This window comes from Chelmon rostratus, chromosome 12 (assembly GCF_017976325.1).
Source record: "Chelmon rostratus isolate fCheRos1 chromosome 12, fCheRos1.pri, whole genome shotgun sequence".
NCBI lineage: Eukaryota > Metazoa > Chordata > Actinopteri > Chaetodontiformes > Chaetodontidae > Chelmon > Chelmon rostratus.
The window spans coordinates 13294578-13319112 of record NC_055669.1 but is presented as its reverse complement, the minus strand read 5'-3'; the positions used below and the strand labels follow the sequence as shown (position 1 = coordinate 13319112).

At 44.1% G+C, this 24535-nt stretch overlaps 4 protein-coding genes across 4 annotated transcripts; 2 read left to right on the top strand and 2 right to left on the bottom strand.

Annotated features, from left to right (window-relative positions):
* The first annotated feature begins 1754 nt into the window (after positions 1–1754).
* LOC121615507 (interleukin-12 subunit alpha-like) lies at positions 1755–3553 on the top strand. Its single transcript, XM_041949878.1, has 7 exons — positions 1755–1773; positions 1871–2022; positions 2116–2202; positions 2372–2413; positions 2889–3011; positions 3210–3248; positions 3425–3553. The coding sequence occupies exons 1-7, from the start codon at positions 1755–1757 to the stop codon at positions 3551–3553; spliced, it is 591 nt and encodes a 196-aa protein (XP_041805812.1).
* A 2161-nt stretch (positions 3554–5714) lies between these two features.
* LOC121615408 (zona pellucida sperm-binding protein 3-like) lies at positions 5715–8558 on the top strand. The gene is made up of 8 exons (XM_041949759.1): positions 5715–6104; positions 6715–6830; positions 6920–7023; positions 7114–7291; positions 7401–7518; positions 7651–7736; positions 7917–8170; positions 8452–8558. Exons 1-8 carry the CDS (start codon positions 5715–5717, stop codon positions 8556–8558), a joined length of 1353 nt encoding a protein of 450 aa, XP_041805693.1.
* Positions 8559–11605: 3047 nt separating this feature from the next.
* On the bottom strand, positions 11606–12211 carry arl14 (ADP-ribosylation factor-like 14). The gene has a single exon (XM_041949911.1). The coding sequence runs from the start codon at positions 12209–12211 to the stop codon at positions 11606–11608; it is 606 nt and encodes a 201-aa protein (XP_041805845.1).
* A 3273-nt stretch (positions 12212–15484) lies between these two features.
* ppm1la (protein phosphatase, Mg2+/Mn2+ dependent, 1La) lies at positions 15485–24482 on the bottom strand. The gene is made up of 4 exons (XM_041949297.1): positions 23567–24482; positions 19225–19399; positions 18225–18386; positions 15485–17873 (listed from the first exon to the last, which is right to left on the bottom strand). The coding sequence occupies exons 1-4, from the start codon at positions 23963–23965 to the stop codon at positions 17518–17520; spliced, it is 1092 nt and encodes a 363-aa protein (XP_041805231.1). The 5' UTR covers positions 23966–24482; the 3' UTR covers positions 15485–17517.
* Positions 24483–24535: the final 53 nt, after the last annotated feature.

The following is a 24535-nucleotide window of genomic DNA, read 5'->3' as shown; positions in this document are numbered from 1 at the left end:
CTTTGGTGTTTAAATGCCGCAGCAGCTTCACTGAGGTCCTTTAAACGATCATTTAGACACAAAAGCTGGATGTAACTCGACAGCTGCTACAGTTTCCACCTGCACTAAAGATGTATTTAGAGCATTTTGAAATTCATTCAGACAAATTTGTATTTGTCAAATGCATTTATCTGCTCAGTAGAAAGGACAAAATGACAAGATATGGGTTATAAAAAAATTATTGGTTCATAACAGAGAGAGAAAATGGAAAAGTAGTGGCGTGTTGACATGAACAGCCCCTCAATAAATGTATTTAGAGTCATTTTTGTTATGTCAATTGACTAAATCTAAAAAAGGGGGGTAAATATAATGTTAAACAAATATATTAATAAATAACACCCTAAACATATATCTATTTTATTTGTTCAGAAGATTTATGGAGATACTGCAAATGTTAAAAGATAATTTATTAAAAGGATGGAGGATGTGTCTTGTCATCTGGCTGCGTTTAAGTGTTTTCACTCTCACCTTTTTAAGAATGTCACTTAACACAAAGTTCAGCTTTCTTTTTTTTATCGTATGCTTCATTGATAAATGTATAATGATTGTAAAAAAAAAAAAAAGAAAAGAAAAAGAAAATATAAACTCCAGTAATAAATGTTTCAAGTGTGTGAATTTTGTTTGGATTTGGTTGGTTTCATGAGAGCTCATTTGCATTTCGTATCCCGGCTAACTCTGTGGGCACTGATGTTATTTACTGTAAAAACAAATGACTAAAAACACACATGCACAAACACACACACATTAAGATTATTTCATCAAGTGCTCTTTTCGAGTTTCTCTGCTCATTCACACATTCACGCTGGTGTTGACACCTATGTAACTGAGTTCTGTGGACTTCCACAAGCAAGAGGGGAACAACTCTGACTGTGGGGACAAAAATAAAACTCAGTCACACTCACCCCTTCATCTAAACGAACTACTCTTACATTACTATTTTACGCTATTTTATTTATTAACTTTTTGTCTAATTGAAGCTTACATTTTACACAAACTTCAGCAGACACAAACTACAAGAATCAATAAATGGATAAAATCATACATTTCCACCTCATTTTTAGGAGATTGTTTTGAGAAGTAGAAGTGACATTTGTGACATTGATGTAAAATAAACCTGTTTAAGTCAAACATTAAATCTTTAAGAATATTAGAAGCCAAATTTTTATACCTACGAGGAATATGTTCAATATGATATTGAATAAATCATATTTTAAATGATTTTTCCTACATGTAAATTGAATTCATTGTGAAATTCCTTCATTATCTAATAAAAAAGATGATGAGATTGTACTATATGTTAAAGTCAACTATGTTTTTCTCTGTCTGGCACTTAAATAAGATTAAATATGTTTTTTTGTGTGATTATTTAAGTGCTGGACATGGCAGGTATTGGACAGGTTAGACATGTTTAAAACAGCATATAACATAATGCTTTCACTATGCCCTCTTTGGAAATGTCAACAATGTACAGTAACCAGGGCCAAGACACATTACTCACCAGGATATGGGTTAATTCCAGTTTCACCAAAGCATCTAGTGATATAGGGGAAAAATGACACAACCTTGACTGTGCACTTTCACTTTACATTTAAGCAGCATCAACACACTGCTGTAGCCTGAGGGAAATCCCTGCAGAGCAGTGGGTATAAAACCCTTAAGGATGCCTGAGCTCAGTCAGTTACACCAAAGAATCTGAATCTACAGTCTTATCCAAGATGGCACTCGTCAAGCTCTGTGAGTACACCCTGGCTGAACTGTTTTCTTTGTGCGACAAAGCAGCTGAAGCTGAAGATTTACTATTACAACTAAATTTTTTCTCTTTATCCGTCAGACTTGTCTCCTGCTCTGCTGCTCCTGGTGCTCAGCTGCCCTCTGTGGCAGCCCAGCCACTCTTTGCCAGTGATGAATAAAGGACCAATGACAGACTCCTGTGTTTCCTACGCACGGACACTTCTACAGAACATCACTCATGCACTCACACAGGTGGGCCTGAAACACCCAGCAACACCTCTATGCTGTCGTCTTTGACCTGTCTGTAAGTTAGAGTTTGAAAAAACCCTCTTTCTGTGTGCTCAGAATAACCTGTTCAGTGGGATCGACTGCGCGAAGCAGAGCATGGAGCTGAACGTGGGCACTAACACGCCGTCTGTGTGCGCCCCAAAGGTAAATAATGGGAGCTCATATTTTTCATATGTAGATATTACACGTCGGCAAACAAAACAACAGTCCTGTATCCAAATGTGTTACAGCCCATACAACTCTATCTCATGTGCTGATACCTTGAACTTATAGCTGTGCCTCTGTATTACTTAAAATTGTGTTTTTTCCACAGGAATCCACATGCTCAGGAATCGTTAAGTCAGAATTTGATCAGGCAAGTTGAACTCTCGTACTTTAAGAACACCTGTTTTTATTGTTTTAGTCTCCTACTTTCTATCTTTTAAGAGCAAGAGCCTGTGAAAATCCAATTATTTGGCCTTAAAAATACACCTATAAGAAACCACCACCAGCAAGTCAATTTTGCTGATAGTGATACACCTCTACAATTTAATGCAACCAAATGCAACTTTTCTGACAAACAGCTCCTTAATGATGCCTGTAATGTGCCATTTTCGTTGACACTGTCATGGAGGTGTTAATCATGTCATGTTTAAGCACTGAGGACACACTTAGTGACAGTGTGGCACTGCATTATATTCAGAGCTGAATACAGAAACTCCTCTCAACATTACTCCGTGAAGTAGGCTTTAGGGCATTCAATCGTTCGCAACTGGACCTCGTCAGTTTACTACTCCATGAAGTAGAATGCCACCTTTAACACTGACCTGTCTTTGCTTTTTTCCATTCAGGAGTCATGCGTGGCAAACATTGGGCAGGATCTGCATCACTACTACAAATTTATAGCTGCTCAGCCGGATCCTGACAGTTTACTCGGCCCATCTGTCCTCTTCAGCCTCAGAGAGCTCATGCAGGTAACTCATCTTCGCTGTTGTTTGATAGCATTTGAACCAACACAGTTACTATTAAAACCAGATGTCCCTTCAGGGGCTGTTAGGCTAAACCTACTACAAACTCTTTCATCTGTTTATATATGATATGCTTATGCTTGTTCATGAAAGACAGCAGTTTAGTGTCTATGATGTTAAAAATGAATCATTTGCTCCAAACAGAACTGCTTTACGTGGTCAGCAGACATGGCTTCAGAGGAGGTAAGACCTCACTTCATGTGCAGGATAATTAAGATTGTGTTGTTTTCCCAATGTACTCAAGTATGTCCAATTTTCAAACTTGTAGACAGCACATAAAAATCCAAATCTAAACTTTTTTTATATAAGAAGAACAGTCATAGTCTTAATCATTCATAAATCCTTTGTGTCTCTTTCAGGCTGTGGACCGTCCGGGCACCTACGACGAGAGACTGAGCCTGTGCAAAGTGCTGAAGGGCTTCCACGCCCGCACCATCACTATCAACAGAGTCATTGCGTACATGAACTCTGGTGAACACACTAAATGAACCAGTGAGCTCAAACGTATCACTAGTTTTAGAAAGCTATGCAAAACCACTTTACATGAAAATTACATAAACTGCAGTAACAGTTTGTGCTATGTTATAATAATCTAATTGAAACACTCCATAGCTTTTATTTATTATTTTTATGTCATCATGTAACTTATATTTGACTTACTTACTACTTTTTTTAGAAGGTGTTTTTACAGACTATGCTATTTATTTATTAATGATATTTGTTTTATTCTGGACTATTTATTTCAATTATTTATTAATTGATACATTGTATTATTCCTTTGTTTGTAAAAATCAACAAATAAATGGATTTCCTGCATCAGTCCTGCTTTTTCACTTTTTTTTTTTTCCAGAAAATGCATTACTGTAAGATGATTAAAGTGATATTCCCCTTGATAAACCACAACCAGCAATATATGTGATTTACAGGAAAAAATGTATTTGCTTTGAGTGAAAAGGTTCTTATTTACGATGGTCCTGAAAGCCTGAAAATGTGATTTCCTTGCCATGATGGATATTCAGCCATTGGACTATATTATCAACCTGACCGTATTTTCCTGTAAACAACTGAGCCCCAGCAGCCGACCCATATGAGAACAAACAGGACGCAACATAGTGTTTGTGCGCACCTCATTTGGAAAGTCCAGTGCTGATTGTCTACTTACTGCCAGGTGACCATAGTAATGTCAGTAAAAAAAAAGTCTTTTGATATACAGAAGGATGTGAAAGTCAGTTAAAAAGACATTCAGTGTCCGGTTGAGGGTTTGAATTAAACTGATTTTCTGTACTGGAGCCACAGTGAGGTCATCTGTAAGTTTACAGAGTTAACAGGGGGATGACCAGATACGGTGTTCTTAGTCAGCTGAAGGCTCTGTGACGTTTTCGTTTCCACTGACTGATTTGAGTTACCTTGCTCAGCTCAGCGTTGGGCTCCTTTTTGGGAATCATGCCTCGAAAAAACGAGTAAGCGGTGTTGGCTGGTCTGAAAATGAAATATAGCTTTACTTTCCATTTGCATCCCTTCAGTGTTGAGTTGAAATGGCACGGCTGAGATTTGTGGCTGCCGGTGTTGAGAGTGACCTTTTTGCCGCAGAAAACGTGTGAGGCGGTTTCCTGTGAAGTGAATGACAGCGGGCTGTGCACAAAGCATTTCTCAGACTGCTGCTCCTACGCCACAAAGCCCTCTACAAGAACAGAAACATGTCCTGAAATGATCGATACACTGTACAAAAGTATTGATAAAAAAGACAGAAGTGAGACAACTGGAGGTGCGCCTCACATTTTGAAAACCTATGTTCTATAATGTGCATAGGTTTGGTTTCAGAAGTGGGGAGACATGATGAAATCAGAGGGGAAAAAATGTATTTTGGACGGGCTACCATTTCCTGCATTAAAGTACTTATTCTCCTTCTGAAATTCAGTTTTAGTTAGAAAATGTTAGATTTTTAACCAAAAAACTTAAAAAATAAAATAAAATTCTCTTACAACTGCTCATACAACCAACCTCCATATTCAATGATAGGGCAGCCTGTAGTAGCCTGAGAGTCAAAACCCAGGGAGGCACCAAGTCTGTACATCTCTCTGCTGCACGTTTATCCCGAGAGGATCTTATTTGCAACATCTCTTTCCGATCAAACGACACTTTTCTTTTTTTTAATGGAATTAATCCAATCTCAATTAAATGTTTAAACGGTGACACTGCCTATAGCTCAGGACAAATCTCAAAAGAAAACCCGACATGCTTTTCTGAACTGAGAATATATTATTAACGAGCCACTAATCTGTAAAAAAAAAAAAAAAAAATGCTTAATTTAATGCAGCAACGTTCATTCAAACCTTGGAGATAAAATGATGTCGCAGGTGACAAACTGAATCATTTCTGTAGTTGTAGTGCCACCTAGTGGAATATTTACCTTATAGCATATTTTGTATTTTAGTTCATGGGCCATGCAAAAAAAAAAAAAAAAAAAAAAGGGTTACAAATGCTAAACACTTCCGTGCTGACACATTTCACATAGCTACAGAGACGCTGAGTGAAACGGGCCCAGGTGTGTTTGAGGACTTCAAATCAACGCAGATCAGTCGCAGCTGCGGTGATATGTTCAGAGGTTGTAGGACACCGCCCCTCCTGCAAACCCGCTCCAGGCCAAGAATGGACCCCGACCTGAGGAGAGCCTCTTTTTGCTTTATTATCGTCCTCATCTCACTGCACACACTCGCAGAAAGCCGGTTAGTGTACGGCCGAGGCTCCGGCGCAACAAACCCCCACATACCGGGCAGGACTCCACTGGCTGCGGTCAAACAGGGGCACAGCCCGGAGCTCGGGGCGCGGACTCGGCCTGTCGTGGTCAACTGTCACCCGGACTCGATGGAGGTTGTGGTGCAAGCAGATATGTTTGACAGAGGCCTGCAGGTGGATGGCAAACATCTGCGCCTGGGCTCAGATTCACCGACGGAGGGGGGCGCATGCGGAGCAGTCCCCTCAGGAGAGGCGGAGTACACCATCCGGGCCCACCTGCTGGACTGTGGAACTAAACTCTCTGTAAGCAGTATGCTGTTTTCATGTGGTGCAGCTCAAGTTGTTGAAAAGTATTGAGATAAATGATCAGATGAACCAAATATCACACATATGGAAAACTGATGTTTAAACTGCAAGCCACTCTCAGTCGTGGTATGTGAGATGACACAGGACAGGCCAGCAAGAGGGAGTCCTAACGTGGAAATGTATACTTAGGGGACTGTTCAGATGTGACTCCCCAACAGACGTGGACATATATGGGTGAGAGTGGAGGAATGCATTCCTCAGTAAGACAGATGTACAGAACATGGCCTTATTTGTGAGTTAGGTAAGATATGGGTGGAGTAGGACAAACCATTATGCTATATTTGTATTGTCTTTAAGATAACGGCAGAGTTTTTCTGATCTGACCCTGAAACTCTCTCAGATGGCCGGCATCTGATCTGATACTGCTTGTTGTTAAAGTTCTCTTCAACTCAAGCTTGTATCAGTGGAGTTCTTTCTACATCATCATCACACCACTGCTTAGCAGGACCTGGCTGATAAACATCAGTATCGCTAGTTATTCAGCTGTTTTGGGGAAGTTTGCACACTCTTGTTTCTCATGTGCTGTCCAAAATACTGTTCCTTTCAGTCGACAGAAGAGAAGATTATCTACTCTAATGTTCTGGTCTACACGCCTGAACCTTCATCTGACGGTTTGCTTAGACTGGATGGAGCAACTATTCCAGTTGAATGTCATTATGAAAAGTAAGTCCTGCATATTTTTACGCAAGAGTTTCGTGTGTCAGCTTCTTGGACATTTAAACAACTGTTATAACAGGTTGTCTTATTTCCAGGAGGTATGCTGTGGATGGCATTTCCCTACATCCCACATGGGTTCCTCTTGTCTCCAGGGCCTCAGCAGAGGATCAGATAGACTTTAACCTGCAACTCATGACTGGTATTAAAGGGATTCATACAGCACCTTTTTCTCCTCTGATGCATCTTCAGAACTTCTTGAATGTTTGGACTTCTCACCTCATCTTCACAGACGATTGGCGGTTTCAGAGGGGATCACATTCTTACTTCCTGGGTGACCCCATTCATCTCGAAGTTTCTGCCATCATTGGTAACCATGTGCCCCTCCGGGTCTATGTTGACCACTGTGTTGCTACGGCAACCCCTGATGCAGAGGCGACGTTAAGATACGACCTTATCCAGCATTACGGGTGAGCTCCAGATGCACCATCCACTCATAAAATTGTCACTGTTAGATTTATCGTTGCAGTTTTTGTGTTCTTAATTCCCAGAGTGTGTCTTCCTTTGCTGCCCTAACAGATGTCTTGCTGATGCCTACCTGACAAACTCCAGCTCCCACTTCCTACCAAGAGTCGAAGAGCACAAGCTGAGGTTTCAGCTGGATGCCTTCAGGTTCTACCAGGCGCCCAGCAGTCAGGTTGGTTCATTTTCCTGTCTGTTCAAGGTTTGTTGTCACAGTCAAAGTGTAAGACTTGCATTAGTTACATATTCTCTTTAATGTACCTGAGACCTGAGAGAGGAGCTTGATCGTGTTTCCTCTTTCCCACAGGTCTACATAACCTGCTACGTGAAGGCTGTTCCAGTCATGTTAACTGTCAGCGCTCAGAACAGGGCCTGCTCTTTAATTAAGAACAGGTATTATAATAATTGAGCAATTTTCTAATCAGCATGGCCAGTTCTCCCAAGAGTGTCCCAGTGTTAATCAGAAAATAAAGCCGTACCTCTTGAATGTCACCTGAAAATGTTCTCCCCTCCATAAAACATGCTACAAGCTGCAACGATGTCACTAATCCTGAGAACTGCCTTCTCGTCCAGGTGGAGGTCAGTCGACGGGAATGACCAGGCATGTAGAAGCTGCGATATCTCCCATGGGGTGGAGGAACCCCTGTCCGCAGGGCCCCCTCAAACTATCATCAGCACCGAAGCATGGCCCTCCAAGATGCCGCATTCAGTCCAGAACAGACCCAAACAGTCCCCAGCCAATTACTACCGCGTTGGTCCAGGAGTGCACCGGAGCCAGCACAACAAACACAAGCAGTGGATGAAGAGAGGAGCAGAGAACAAAGCAGGTGAGTACAGCATTTATTGAATTCTTACTTCTTTTTGCATAAGATCAGTCTGTGCAATTTTAAACTGACCTTTTCGGCATATGTTGTACATATACAGTGAGGTCCTACATGCAGACTAAATGGTGATGTGGTTTAATAGTCCTAATGTTTGTTAATAAAAGGGTCATATATAATTTTCTTGAATTGTATTTGAATATATCCGTTTATTCATATACTTTAGTGCAGCTGTAAGAGACCCCTATTGCATTCTTGAACAAGTCCTCATGTGATTTGTTTTCCAGAGCAAACTATCCAGCTGGGACCCATTACCGTCCTGTCATCCAGGGAAACAGAAACAAGACCAACAGATTCCAAAACAGCACTTTCACCAAACAGCAGGGCCGCCTGAGACTCAGGATGGCACAATGGAGACTGTTCAATAAAGAAACAAACAAACAAAGCAGATTTCATTGCTGGCGTGTACAGGATAAACACAACTCCTGTGAATGCAGAGAAGTTTTTCCTGTGAACTTTACTCTCCATGTACTTTAACACTCCTGTTCACTTTGTTACAGCTCTTCTCTTTTCTGTACAAAAGACAAACCTTTATTTTCTCAGTAAATATTTTTCATTTAACATGTTTTTTGTTGTTGTTTTTTTACAAAATCCAGCATCCACTAGTTCTTTGGCAAGAACTTGATATGTCTAGCAAACAATTTAATTAGCATCTGGTTTGAAGCACTAAAAGTCACTAGACCCGAGCAGCAGAAGTGGATGTCAAAGGGAACTGCAACATGTGTTTGTGTATTTGTAATGCTGTACTGCATTTTTTTTTTTACTTCGGCTGTAAGAATGGCAGCTTTTTTGACCTGTGGAGAGAAGCAGACGGGCTGTTAGGGAGCACTTCCCTCCATTACTACCCACAACCTACTTATCTTGTAGTCACATTATTGATTAATCATTGTGAGGGTACATGATGTAATAGAAAATGTCTGTCTGCCACATCCTGTAAAATAAGACCCAGCTCTGTGCCAGAATGGCTCATCTTGAAAACTGTCTCAAAATTGTCATTTTCTAGCATTTTTGGTCACTTAACTTGGTTATAAGATGTATTTTGTATTAGAACAAATCCATAAATGTTGCTTTCTGATGGTTATTGTGAGTACAGAAAGCAGCACTGCTGCTGTGGCAGCAACAACAACAACAACAAAAAAAACTTGTTGGCAGCAGCACTTTGCACTTCCAGCCTCACAGTCAGCCTAAATGCTCGATCAAACCTTTGCAAGCCTTTTAAGGAAAGCCCTGACCTGACCCCTTAATGCACATCAGTGTTAATATTGCAAATGGAAATTTTCTCTGTGCTCTTGCCAGCTGGAACATTTGAGTTATTTGGGCTGAGTTGTGTCAGCACCTCGGACAGCGCCCGTCATTGTTCTTCCCTCAGTGGGCGTGTTGAGCGCTGTCCACGGTCCTGGTCCCGGAACGATGGGCTCTGCAGGAGGCTCGTTTTCATGCCCCCCCCCCACCATCAATCATTGCTCATTTCTCTGGGCTTCCGACGCGACTGGTCGATTTCCTGGGCGCCTGTTTACTCTCATGTCAAATGAATAAGCTGTTGTTTTGTAAGACTGTGTTTACGATTTGCTGCGGCATCAATACACCCGCTAAGTGCATAATAAATCAGACTGAAGCGCACTTAGGAGTTAATGCCACGCTTGTTAGCATATTCATTTTCTGCAGGGACACTTTCAGCTGTGTGCGCACAGCCTCTGTTGTAATTTAGTGAATAGTGAGTGAACATGTGGACGCGTTGCGTTGTTTTAACGGTCTGTTTCCCTGCTTTTCGTCAGGATTTGGGGATGTCCTCTGGGCGCGCGGCGCGCTGATGATGGCTCTGCGTCAGCGTTTCATCCGGCGCATCTCTCAGCGCGCACTATCCACGAGTGACTAGTCTCGCCTGCACCCTGTTTCTCCAAGCTTCACCGCCGATTCAGCGGCTCATTTCTCCCCCGCGAGCACAGCGGCCATGCTTTTCCACGCATGCCGACCGCTGACGGTGCTCGCCGTCTGCTTTCTGGCTCGCACAGTTGTTTATTCCATCCGAAAATGCGGACAGGACATTTGTCGGGATGACCAGATCTGCTGCGCTCAGGGAAACGACACCACCGCCGTCACCTGTTGCAAGCAGTTCGTGGACAGCACTTACTACAACATCGCCATGGTCACCCGGAAACTCTCCGGGGTGCTTATCATGCTGCTCCTCTTCGCTGTGGGATACTTTGTCCAACGGGTGCTGTGCACCAGATCCAGGCAGCTCACCCCACCGCACAACGGACTCCCAGCGGTCACCACATCGCAGGAGCCGCTCATGGAGAGCAGCACACCGGGCGGCTGGATGGATCCTGCCCCTGCCGCTCAGCTGCCCTCATACGACGAGTGCAAGCGCCTGCCGACATACGAAGAAACAGTGCGCGATGGGAGCTGGGGACGACCCGAGTCCAACATGGGACAAGCTACATGACGAGGACGTCGGTTGGATAAATTTGGGCTTCACCACATAGCACAACAGATCCGACATTTGAGCATGTCGGCCTGTTTTATATCATATAATGGGAATTTACAGAAGTACAAAAACAAACCGCCCAAGACGTCGCCTGGTCTCTCCTCCGCAGCAGCCTGAACTGGTGCGTCTCCGTGCCAGATGTCCCTCATTTGTTCCAAGGAATGTGTCAGCGAGTGTTCAAGTGTGGTGCATTTTCTAACAAGGCCCGCTTTATTTGCTAATGTTGATATATTGTAGTCCTGTTTTTAAAATCAACAATCAGCCACTAATGGGGGCAACCTTTTTGTCGCCAAGTCTTGGAAAATCTCTTGCTGTGCGTTATCATCCAGCATGACACTCGCTTTGTCTTTTCGGCCAAGCAGGGCTTCAGGATCGGGACAGCAGCGTTTATATCACCAAAACATGAATGCACTTTGTTACATATCTCGCTGATACAGGATCAGCGAGACACCTCCATGAACCCAAGACTTTAATGTAGGCTCAGTGCCCATGGCCGTGTGACATAACCAAATTCTGTTAATCATTGAAAGAAGATACGCGTAAAAAAGCTTGTACACTACCGTCCTGTGTGTTTGTGGCGCTCAGCGGTGGTTTTAATGCACAGTAATGGACTTCATGGTATCTCGTGTTTCCCGTCGTTTCCATAATGGTATCATTAGAAGTAGACTAAGAAATCCACTCACTCCGAAGCAGCTTGCCAGATTCTGCATAGTTCCAACCGGGATACCGTACGTGGGCATTCATGGACTCAACCAAAACGTCTGATCTCTTTAAATCTGATTTATTGTGTAGCCTATAAGCAGTTTACATTAAGAAGAAAACTTATTTCAAAATTCAACATATGTCAGTGGTTTGAAAATAACACATTTCATATAAATAATACTTAATAAAACTTAATGTCTGCGAGTGGTTTTGATGTGGTGCACTTTGTCCTTGATATTGTCTTTGATCGCCCCAGTGTCTGATGGGAGTTTGACCATCTGAACCACTCGTCCGAAGGCCTCTTGAACGCCAAATCCCGTCGACGCGGAGCAAGGCTGGACGAACCAATCCCGAGCTGCGCACATCTTCCTCAGGTTAAACCTGTCCTGGATTTCAGTGGCCGTCAGAGCGCCGTCCACGTCCTGTTTGTTGGCGAGCAGGATCACCGGGCTGCCGCGCAGCTGCTCGCTCCTCAGCGTGTTCTCCAGCTCCCGTCGCGCCTCCTCCATACGCTCCGTGTCCGAGCTGTCCACAACGAACGCGACGGTCGCTGCGTCCTGGTGGAAACCCTTCCAGTGCTCCCGCATCCTCCTCTGACCGCCGATGTCCCACACGGTCACGGCGATGCTCCTCCTGTTCTTTCTCGACTCCAGCATTTCCACGTTGAAGCCCACCGTGGGCACGGTGCTCACACACGCGTTGTATTTCATCTTGTAGAGGAGGGTCGATTTTCCGGCGTTGTCCAGGCCCAGGAGGAGGACTTGGGCCTCTGGTTGTTTAGATCCTCGCAGTCCCATGGCTACGTGGAGAGGCGAAGAGAGTCAACTCTAGGAAAAGGCACATCTCCCAGTTACAGTGCTCTTCCGACGCAGTGTTTGCTCAGTGCGTTGCTTGGACTTTAATAGATAAGCCATTAGCTTCATGCTGACTATAACTCACGGCTCGCCGATAAGGCGCCACACCAGGGGGCAAAGTTTGTGCCAAACACAGGATATTCCTTTATTTACTGTGGAGTCGTGCAAAGTTATTGCACTTAGACCGATACTGTTCATCGTCTTATGCAATGACAACGTGCTAATCATGCCATGCATGGGTTATAAAAGGTTTATAGGTCAAGGTATCTTTATTATACCAGAAGGGTAATTTGTTGTACAGCCAGCAGTAACCACATAGCAATCAGATAAGCCATAGAAAAGAAATGCAACTGAAGCAGTATAAGAACACCACAGTGAGTTAATTAAAAGGATTATTATTAAAAAGATTTAAGAACTCAACAAATGAGTTTCAAAGTCTGTTGGTCCTGGTGCAGATTGTATCTGCAGCCAGACGGAAGCAGCTTGAGCTCCTTGGTGGGTGGTTAGGATGAGCCGGGACTGACTGGGCCTTCATCAAAGCCCTGTACAGGTGAGGAAGGTCATGCAATTTGTTGAAATTTTTGAGAATAAGTGTCCCGAAGGAGGAAGTGAGGACTGATTCAGTAAAACAGGAATAAAAATGTTGTTAGCTTTAAAGATCCTACATGATTCTGCTGAAAGACATTGTGCTTTTCCAAAGTTGTGCTTTTAGTCAGAGCCTCAAAAGCAGACTGAAAGGACGATCAGAAACATTCTGACTCTAAAGTGCTTCTGAATGACAAAGGATACAGGTAGAAAGGAGTGATTTGTTTTGTCATGATGGACCGTGGTGCACAGTGCATTGGGTACATTATGGCACACGCATACAATCATTTGCTTGAAAATCAGTTTTTTAATTTGATCACATGTCCTGTTGTGCATCACACTCGTTCCACAGCACTAAGTGCCTTAGTGACAATCAATATGTAAACAGAAGGAACAAGACTCAGACTTCACCCGCCAAAGAAAGAAATGCAGTTTCTGGCTGAACCAGCAGTAGCCTCCTCTGCACAGTCAAACAAAGAAAATATTATGCTTTAAAATTACTCATACTCAACACTCAACATACTCTGCAACAGTCCAAACCACAAGTGGATGTTGCTTCCCTCAATTGCACCAGCACTTTACCCCAAACCTTAAACTTCCCAGAGCTTCTCAAAAACAAGAGGAGACACCCTTCAGTTAATGAGAGACACTCTCGACAAAACTTTCCGTCCACTGAAAGGCGGGTCAACACTGATCTTCAGTCCATCACATTCACACTACCATCAGTACAAAACAAATACATTTCATTTAAAAACACTTCTTTTTGATATTGTATTAAATACATTGATTAAATGAATTCTAAAAACAGGACAGAGTCAAATATAAAGGAAGGAAAAATAAAGGAAGGTTGGTCAGCCATTGGAAGGATGCAGTTTTCACCTTGACATCGTGGCCAAGGGGCACTGTGTTCACAAACCACACTCATTGATTTGAATAGCAGTGGTTGATGTTAGCCAACTCTGACTTAAAAGCTCCTTTCTTTCATTTGATCTCCACATTATTCTGGCAATTAAAAAAAAGTTAGTGGGAAATTCTTTCCGACTAATACACACATAACAGCTCGCAGTCATGCTGGAAACAACACAATGACCGTGTTTCCAAAGAAAACACATTATCTCAGTGCGCATGACGCGTGGCACTCTTCGCTTCCTCTCATCTTCGTCTTCTCATGCAGTCTGACACTGAACATATGAATGTCTCCTGCAGACTAAATCAATCAATTACAGTGATCAGTCCAGCCAAGTTAGATGTCACTGAGACCATTTTAATCCACCCCGACTCCACACGCTGCAGTGTGGACGCGCCACGGAGGCGCACCCCAGCCAGGAACCCAAATAAGCGGCATCCTGCTGCTTCGCAGACGCCAAAGCTTAAGGACGCACGTGATGCACCTAGTAACGGGGCGTTTCACTTAATTCCGTCGAACAATTCGTTTCTGATTGTGTCATTTCTGCATCAAGATCTGCTCCATCTCTCTCCCGGCTTCACCCACACGCCACCGGTTGGATTATCCATCACGTACACCAGCCCCCCGGTGTCACAGCGGCTCTGGGGCCAAGCATGGGTTGTTGACTTGTCCAGTGCCCGGCTGGAAGAGTGAAGACAGGCCGCCTGACTCGTCACTTTCTTCTGAATGCGGACAACGGAGGCTGGAGTCGAACATGCGTCCGTTTTCTGGCACATGTCCACTGCGCCAACGCGCTGGAAGATCACCCGCGCTTCGATAGTGGATTTGGAGCCTTGCTGACCCATCTTGTAACTTGAATTAAAAATGCTCCTTCAAATGATCAGAGGGAATTTTAAAAAAACAAGGCAGGATTGTTAAATTCTTGCTTACTTCTCAGATGGCTAAATGAGGTTACTCTCTCTGCTGCCTGCGCGCACTTGTCTCACTTATAAAGTGCCAAAACCGTATAAAATAGGACAAAGAGTTCCCGTAAAGATGAACGTGTGACGCACAACTCTAGAGGGCTGAATGTTTCAACGCGGGTCTTGGTATCTGTCCGATCTATTCTGAGTCTCTGCACCTGCTACTGGCTGTCACTAAACTTGGCATCATCGAGCGCTTCCGAGCTGTCTGCGCCCCTCCTGAAGGCTGCAGCCGGGGGAAGCTGCCACGCAGGCCAGCGCAGAGTTATGGCATGGAAAGTGTGGTCCTACAGAGGCATCCCAGAAACACTTAACAGACGTAACGCGCTCCTCTCTGATCTCACCAGCTCATTATTTTTGGCATTACTTGATTTACAACTAACAGATTCTTGTGACCGGGGAGGGAAAAACACAGCTGATTAAAATTCCCGGAGATGAGACAGAAAGCAGGAGGGAGCATTGGTCATTGCTCAGCCCTTTCCTATGCATCCATTCTTGCAGTGCCCTTGAGCAAGCCACTTAAAACTCAACTGAAGCAGGTGTGACTGTGTGAAAAGGAAGCTAAAATGTACTAAAATCTGAACACAGAACATTCTCATTTTACAACTAAGAGCCTATATTCAAAGAGATCACTGAAAATAAAGGGTCAGTGTCATTTGTAGTGATCGAGCTGCTGTAGTGAGCATGCTGCACAGTCAATGTAGGTCACAATGAAAAGTCAGCCCAGAGGTAATAAAGACGTAATGGAAAAATAGATTTAAGAGTTTCTTTAATACTGATAGTTTACATACAGATTCTTTTTACAGGTTGTTGTTGTTGTTTTTTTACACTGAGCATCAGCTCAACATGTGTGAATCATGAACTGCTTCTCAAGTCAAAGAGACAGGTATCTAATTTATTGTAAACTTCTGCTCATGTACAGAAGGACAAAAAAAAAAAAGAGAATATGCTGATTTGGCAAATCTGCCGGACGCACCCAAAAACTCAACAATAAATAAGGCATTAGGTCAACTGTTAAATTAAAGAAAGGCTTCTGTCAACTGATGCCAAGATCATGAAACACAGTGGTGAGAAGTATCTGAACAGAAAACAGGAGCAAATCAAGTGTGGTTTACTGTAACTGTCCTTGAGAGGCTGCTGCTGTCAGCGACACCAGTTGTATTGCTTCACGAGCATATCGTATTACTAGCTACTAGCATTCAGGCTGCGTCTGTACACGTGATGTTGTGTCATCTTTTAGTTTCTCATGGCAGCAGAGGCGTGCATGCCTGTCGCACCTCCCGTGTGCTTCCCGGGTCAAAGGCAGCCACCAGTGCGTCCGTGGGTGCGCACTGCATGTACTTTGCTCATGGACGAGGGCAAGCCAAAGCACATGTCCCGATGCAGATGGTGTAAAACAACTTTACATTAGTTCCAAAAAATTTGCAGTCTCAAGAGGTGAAGGAACTGAACCAGGTTCTACGTGGAAACCCTCTTGTATTACTGAGGGTTTACAAACTTTACATTGGCTGATGTGTAAGAATTTACTATTCCAAAAAATAAACATTTGAAAAGTGCTTTTTTTTTCCATTCCTGTTTGTTTGTATGTGTGCAAAGTAATACTCCAATTAAAATCGACCTTCTGAGAGTCACCAACCGTCCGCTCACCTGATAAGTGGCAGCAAAATTGAGTAGTTTCAGCCTCCAAAGGCAAGAGTGGCAGTGGTCAGTTTGGATGAAGGTGACAAAGGATTTCAACACTCACCATTCTTTACAGTGGAGCAAGAAAGACGACTCTATCTAACCTGAGGAACCCACCTCCAGCTCAGTCACTGGTTTAAAGTCCTAGTTTACTGGTTACAGCTACTTTTAAAAAGGCCTTTAATATCTAACTTTTTGTTAGTCCACGCCTCTAAATCTTACACACTGGTCCTTTGAAGACTTTGGCTGTGTGCTACCTAAGAATTTAATGAAATTAAACCCACTGATCAGAAACAGGCGCTGTGATTGGACCGAGTCCTGCCAACACACAGCAGCCGACCAATCAGAGCTCCTGCTGGTTAACTCTGTATCTAACCCACACATCTCAATTTCAGAAAGCATTGCAGCCAGCATGAGTTGAAGCCATCTGCAGCCAGAGGATGAAACAACAAATGGTTAACAGCTACAGCTCCAGTCAGGGAGTGACTGCTTGATACTCAAAAGATCGATTTTAAGTGCTGCATCACTTCTAGTTAAATAAAGGTATGGATCCACTGGAGTCTCACTGAATTTTTCAGGTCAGAAATGTGACAGATGCATATGCAAGACTTGAGGGCATCACCAAAATGCAGCAAGCAGGGTGGAGTTTTCGCAAATGCATTTTCAGTAGCTTCCTGTTGCACAGTATTCTTAAGTAGGCACTAGTTGAAGCCTCCTCTGAAGAAGCCTCCAGTGGAGCTGTACCATTCACGTGCATGTACAGTAAACAGTAGTAAATCAGTCACAGTCTAATGTGTGCTGGTTAAGAGAAAATCCTGTTCGGTGCGTGTTTGTCTCCTGTTTTAATGTATTCATCGTTAAGTTGAAAGATTGTTACGAGACCTGTGTTGTGTTTAAATGCCCATATCTCAATCAGACACCTATAAATGAAACCAAACAATTTTTTATGTGTTTTTGTACGTGTGTGTATGTGTGTGCACTTTTTAAAAGTATAGTTCTCAGAGTCCATACTTTAACTTCCTCCAGCCCTCCTGTGATGTCACACACGCTGCTCGATCTGGAAGATGGGGAAAATCACAGAAAACATTGATCACAATGCGAGCTCTACACTCGACCTACTCCCCAGCCTTGCTACTCCCCGCGGCTCCACTTTTGAACTTCACCACCATGACGGTGATGTTGTCGGGGCAGCCGCGGTAGAAGGACTGGAGGACGATGCTCTTGGCGCCGAAGTGAGGCTCGTCCAGACGCTCGCGGACGAACCGGACGGCCTCCTCGTTGCTGAAAGCGTCCCACAGGCCATCGGACGCCAGGATCATGAACTCTGGCTGCAGTTTGTCCAGGTCAAAGGTCATGATATCGGGGTCGGGGATGACTACGTTGAGGTTCTTCAGCGGGTAGTCCCCTAGAGAGCGGGACATGGCCAGGATTCCCTGGACTCTCCAGGATCCATTAAAACTGATGAAACCTCCTGGAAGTGAAGAAATAAGAAAGAAAGAGTTCAGTCTGATGGGAGAAAACATGCTCGATGGCTATCTGTGGACATACTGTGCATCCGTCCAAATCACACACTGAAATAATCTCTGAAATACTGAATCAGAGACAACTTGATCAACAAAGATCACCTGTGAAAATCCTTCAATCACACAGCTTACATATCAGTTCCAGACATCACAGAGCTGACAGTTTTGTTTAACACAAGGCTGTTCCTAAATACACCAACAGATGGCAACCAAGGACCCAAAATTCACCACATGCCAGTGAAGTGGAGGTACATTCAGCATGTTCTTTATACAACAGGGTTGTTTCCCTCATCATCTACCTGCCCTCTTGATCCTCTTGCGCTCTTTGAGCTGATACGGCTTGTGGTCATGTGACAGTGCAACAGCGTTCCCGTCTTTGTCGCACAGCACGCCACGTGAGTCTCCAACGTTCGCCACCGTGAGCTCTCTGTCTGACAGCAGCGCCACAAGACATGTCGTTCCTGCACGGGGGATTGAAAGAGGAAACAGCTGAGAGAGCGGTTAGCGTTGACAGTTTCGTAAATGATGACCCACAAACGTCTGCGACAATCCTGAATCAAACGTGGTTGCGTGTGTTATTTTAACAGAAACTTGGGGTTTTTCCACACCATGACATTTGTATGTAGGCTGTGTGTGATGCATTAGATTGTTTTCCTGTGAATGAACAGATTTTTTGCTATAAGGCTGCCTTAATGGTTCAAGAGAAATTAAGCCATAACCTGTACTTGCAAATAGTGTTTGGGTCATATTTAACGTATTACACAAAACTAAACAAGCACTGCTTATGGTAGCTGTTGAAAGCAAATAGGAGAAAGAAACTAAATGTTTGGTTTATATACTGATATTCAACCAGCTTGGTAATTAGATGAATTGACTGAATATCAGACTGTCACTCATCAACACAAAAAAAAAAATGAAGAGGAAAAAATGTTTCTGGATGTAGATGTATCGAATGCCACCAACTGATCAATCTGGACCGCAGCTCTAAATTTCACATCAGTGCAAAGAATATCAGCTACACTATGATGTGCTGCGGCATCATGTTACGACACAGCAGCCTCACTCAGAAGCGTTGTGCTGACAGGATATTATACAGGAAATTGTGAGGTTTTATTCAAGTCGAGCACGTGAAGACATAATTTCAGCATCTCCACTTTGACCAAGAGGACTCATGTCTGCTAACACTTTTCAAGGTGAATGCTCATCCAGCTTTCCCTCAAGTGCTAACAGTCTGATTTTCCAACCTTTCCTATATATAGAGAGAGATCAACTTCCCACCACCCTCCTCCCCCTCCTGACCTGCTTCATCGTGGTTGGCAGAGAGCTTGTCCAGCATCTCACGATCCACGGTCAGGATGCGCTGCTCGAGGATGCTGGCGTAAGAGAGAGCGCTCTCTCTCTTCTCTCTCTCAAAGGCCTGCAGCTGCTGCCTCAGGCTTTCTGGCAGGTGGGCCTTCACATAGTCAGCTGCAGCCTGGCAGAGGGAGGGGGGTCAGGGGAGGGGAGGGGAGGGACGACACAGAGAGGATCAGACAGTGGACGTTGGATAAGTGAGGGCAAAGTAAGGAGCTGAACCGCTGTTGGTGATTTAAAATCAGTTTAGAAGTTCAGATATCAAGTTACACTCTTTGTCAGAGAACTGCAAGAGCTTGTTTTAAACCGTTCATTACGTTAAAACAACATTTAAAAGAGGTGCAGGTTTCAGCTCCCAAATGTTTTTTTTTCCATCATAAAATAGTCAGTTTGGCTTTTTGCTGTAGTTGGCACATGATGCAGCAAAGCATCTCGCTTCATTTTGATGTTTTGGAATAGTTTTATTCAATCTGCAGTGTCCAAACGGGACAACGGCACACAGCTGTGGTCCTGCAGAAGTGTCCAGCACCGTGTAGGGCTGCTCCATTATTTAAGTCAATATAGAGAAATTATTTAACATGATAACTCCTTGACTTTGGAAACATCATGCATTTGTTGAATAGAACTTTGAATATACTTCAAATATAATTCAAAATAAAACAATGAATGTCTGAAATGTGTCTCTCATGCTGACAAACAGAGATTTATCACCTGATTCCCTGCAGTTCCCCTCAGCTCTATAGAAAGTTTAGCGCCTTTCAGCTCATCGTTTTGCTGACTTCAGTGTTTTGATCAGCGGGCAGCTATGTTCAGCTCAAAAAGCTCTGACAAACCTGCTGTTTGCTACCCGCCCAGCACCAAACAGCAGACAGACACAGCAGGCGACTCGCTGGTGAACGCTGCTCAGGCTGGATGTGTAAACAGGCAGCTCTTTGCTAACATGTTCGTCACAGCAACTTCAGACGGCCTATGTGTATATATATATATATGTGTGTGTGTGTGTGTGTGTGTGTGTGTATGTCAAAATATTGTGTCTACAGGTTGTTCTGCTGCCCCGAAACCTCAATAAACACTGCTTTAAAGAAGCACAGCTATTTCTGGTGCTCAGAAAAACCTGCTCTGGCTGCAATGTGTTATACATACACACACATTTCATCACATTTTCAGATGAATCATCCTCAGTTTGACAGCTTGTCAGCACAGAATAAAAACAATGTGAAGCTGGTTACTGTTTCAATTCCCCCCCTGTGGTTGCCAGGTAATATGGTCCAATAAAGGTCTAATTTAGAGGAGAGCTTTCTTCGCTTCATACAGCTGGTGCTATGTGCTGAATTATTGAGCAGCCTCCTCCTCCTCCTACTACCGTTACTTATGTGCTTCTACCCTCATTTTCTCTGCCAAGATTTCCATTATGCTAATGCTGTCGAGTCCAAACTAAAACGGGAATATATATACCACCTTAACGCTCTGGTTGCAGACTATACAGACTGCTTATTTCATATTCGCGGTTCCTATGGAAATTAGGGCACTCTGGGCCATTCTTCGCTTATTCTGCATTGTGATGAGCTGATGTGCTGCAGCAATTCTACAACACAAGCATGACAAAACATGTGAATTCAGCTTGAGTTTGATTTGAATTTGGACCCCTCGGTGCTAAAATGATCCGCGGATATGATCGTGCGTTTGAGATATAATCGACACCTGCTCAAATACAGCCAAACACCTGAGCACAGACCTGAATATGTGGTGCAACAGCGTGTCTCTCTCTGCAGCATTTTATTCGCAGGCAACTAAAACGGCCTGTTTCCATCGATGCAGCAATCAAGATCAGATCGCGATATTCCTAATGATCACTTGAGTGAAACCATCCCTTCCTGCGGCACCCCTCCCCCCTCTCTCATTCCCGTTTGCTGGACAAGTGCACTCATTCATCTATTTAATTGGAGAGAGAGGCACTCAGTGAGCCCTGATCAGGAAAAGAGCTTCAAGTGTAAATTTCCATTTGTCGTAAACAGCTGAAAAGGCCAGCGCACTTGCAGACTTCATAAATGACTCAAATACCTCGCTGTCTGAGGATTTAATGAGCGGACGTAAAATATTGGACCAACTTTATTAAAAGTGCATTAATCTCACTGGGGATCTCTTATTGACGCTGCCGCCTCCCATTTGCCCCTCAAACTATAAATTCAATTTCATACGGCCAAGCAGTGTGAAAGCCTGTTAAAGTTCCTGCTTCAACAGCAAAAAGTCTCAGTCAATCATGTTAAAAGAGGAGCTGCAGCTTGTGCTGACTTTTATGATTCTGGGCCATAACTCGCTGGCTCGATATAAAACACACACACACACAAGCACACAAACACATAGACGCGTTTGAGAATTTTCCTGCATGTTTTCAGAGCCACAAGCACTGCCAGAAGCAGCCCGCTCTATCTGGACATATTTGGTTTGGCGGCACCACTCCATTTTATATTGTGTGTGCGTGCTCACTGTGGCGCCAGGCTCCATGAAAATTCTCTAGCAAATAAATGCTGAAAGATATCCACACATGTGGTGGTTTCTCCCGACAACATCATTTGCATAGAGGGTCCCAGAAGTTAAACACAGCTGTCCCCAAATGACTCTTTACATTTGAGTCATCATTAGTGCTTAGTGGGAACTGTGTTTATAGGACTGAGTTTCCCTGGATGAGGGCTGTGTATCGATGTTAATGAGCCCATAACGACCAGGGGTCCACGTCAGAGTGTCTAAACCCGGTTTGACTGTGACTACTAAAGGATGAGGCGGTGTGAGTGAAAAAAATGTAAGACACACATGGGCAGAGACATACACGTCTGACTGAAGAAAGGGAGCGAGGCTGGAGAGCGAGGGAGAGAGAGAGACGTCAGGACAGAGAGGATAAATATTTGTTTATGGGACAGGAATAGAAAGAGTGATCCAGATGGGTAAATAAACTCTTGGCAACTAATCTTTAGAAGAAGAGAACGGGCAGTTCCCTGATAAAACCGATCGTCCAGCATGTCAGACGCGGGACGGACTGCGTCTGCGAGTTGCCGTGTGTTGGAACTTTGAGAGCATGTTTAACCCTGCTGGATGTGTGTGACCCTTCGTGCACTGAGCCTGAAAGCTGCATTTTCAAGAGACTGCTCGTATGTTTTGATGAATGTGCTAGAACCGGATTCAAATTGGAAACAAACAGCTTGTGCTGGTTCAACTGCAGAGGCTTTCATTACTTCAGACTAATAAATCTCCCGCAGTCAGAGGAAACCAAGAATAGAACTGAAAGCATTTTTCGCCTCCAGCCTCTTAGATATGAATATTTGCTCTTTTTCTTTGTCGTCAGTTATAATAAACTAAATCTGTTTGGCTTTTTTTGGTTGCTGGTCAGACAATACAAGCTATTTGAAGATGTCACCTTGTGCTCTGGAAATTTTTTACTATTTTGTAGACTAACTGAGAGAACAATCCCAACGACAGCAGGAAAATTGAGGAAAACAGTTAAATCCTCTCTTGCTTGAGTGACCATAGATTTACTATCAATCTAAATATCTGTTCTTGTGTCGTATTAATGAACCAAAATAACAATAGATGGTGCGAAACAGGGAGGCTGGGCTCTAAATCAAAATCCAGTATCATTCGGTGAAGTGCACTGGAACCTCTGGGGGGGACAGTGGCGGTGGCGTGACAGATGGCGTCCGGGACACGTGGTCTGAAGGCAGCCATGAGAAAGCACTGACCCCTGACAGCACAGGGAGTGGAGGAACAAGACAAAACCTACACACACACATCACTAACCCCTATGCACACACACACACAAACACACACACACACACACACAGAAGCTCTTTGTGATGAATCTCAAGTTAACTCCCTGATTGGCAGGGAGAAGGAGGAGGTGTTGACACAAAAGAAGACAATGATGGAGGAGAGGGGGGTTGGATTGTTCTGTCTGAATATCAAGTGTTTTTTTTTTTTCGTGTGTGTGTGTGTGTGTGCCTCAGCGCAAACACTTGTGTTCCCTGAGAAACCTGCTGAAAGAGAGTTTACAGTGACCTTGCCCCACCTACTGTTATAATACCAATTTAATGTCCCACCAGAGAATATTTTACATGATGTCATGAGATATTTGTCCTAAATTTCATGATGGGATTAAAAAAACTTCCTGTCTCTATACTTGTTCTGAAAACCAAGTGATGCCGCCTCGGGTGCCGCAGCAGGTCTTGGATGAGTCCACAGAAACGCACTGTGATAAACCCTGGCGCGTCTCACCTCTCCCTCCCTCCCAGCCTACCTCTCCACCGTGACCGTCGAATATCCCGAATATGGACGGGTGGCTCTTGTTGGTGATGTCGGTGAGCACCTCGAAGCGGTCCTCCATGTGATCTCGCCTCCCCTGTATGGAGTACACGGCTACGTTGTTATTCTTGAACTCCCAGGTTTTGGAGAACTCCGCGTCCAGGATACTGAGGCCTCCGAGCCGGTCGTTCTGCATCATCTCGGCCACTTTCCCCTTCACCATCTTCACGGCATCCCGGCTGGACTTGACGATGGTTTTCACCTCGTCAGTGTGGAAGAAATAACTCCACAGCGCCAGGCTTATGCACAACAGAAACAATGTCTCAGGCCTGAGGAGAAAATAACGCATGATCCGACCCAGAAGAGACAAGAGCGTCATTGTGTCTCCTATCATCACACGCAACCAAGCTGCAGTCTGTCTCTCTCTCTTTTTGCACAATTCACTCCATCCGCTCAGCGGAACTATGAAGAAACAGATTCACTGCCACGACGGCCGACAAAGGCTGCATTTCAACATTTAAAGTGCTCCTCGGAGGCCTGTCTTCTCTACTTAGACCGCATTTACGCGCAGTGCGCGGCTGGCTGCCAGACACCGGGCCGAGAGACGCAGGACAAAAAGCGGACAGGCCACCCTCATTGACTCGGTCCGACGTCTTGGTCCTATCCTCGGCTCTCTGAACAGCTGCAAGAGGATTTTCCGAGCTGAGCCGATCTCCCGCAGCCCATTGTTGGATGGCGGATTTTTTGGGTTAGACCCACCCAGGCGAGAGACATGGGAGTCACCGGAGGAGGGCGAGAGTCGACGATGTGACTTGGAGGTGTCCTCCTTTTTTCGCCGTCGACCCCGTTTCTCCTCTTGGATATGTGTCTATTCGGTCTCCGCATCAACATTACATTTTTCACACACACACGCCTCCATTTTTGAGTTGTGTCAAACAGCCACGGGAGAGTGAGGACGAGACCG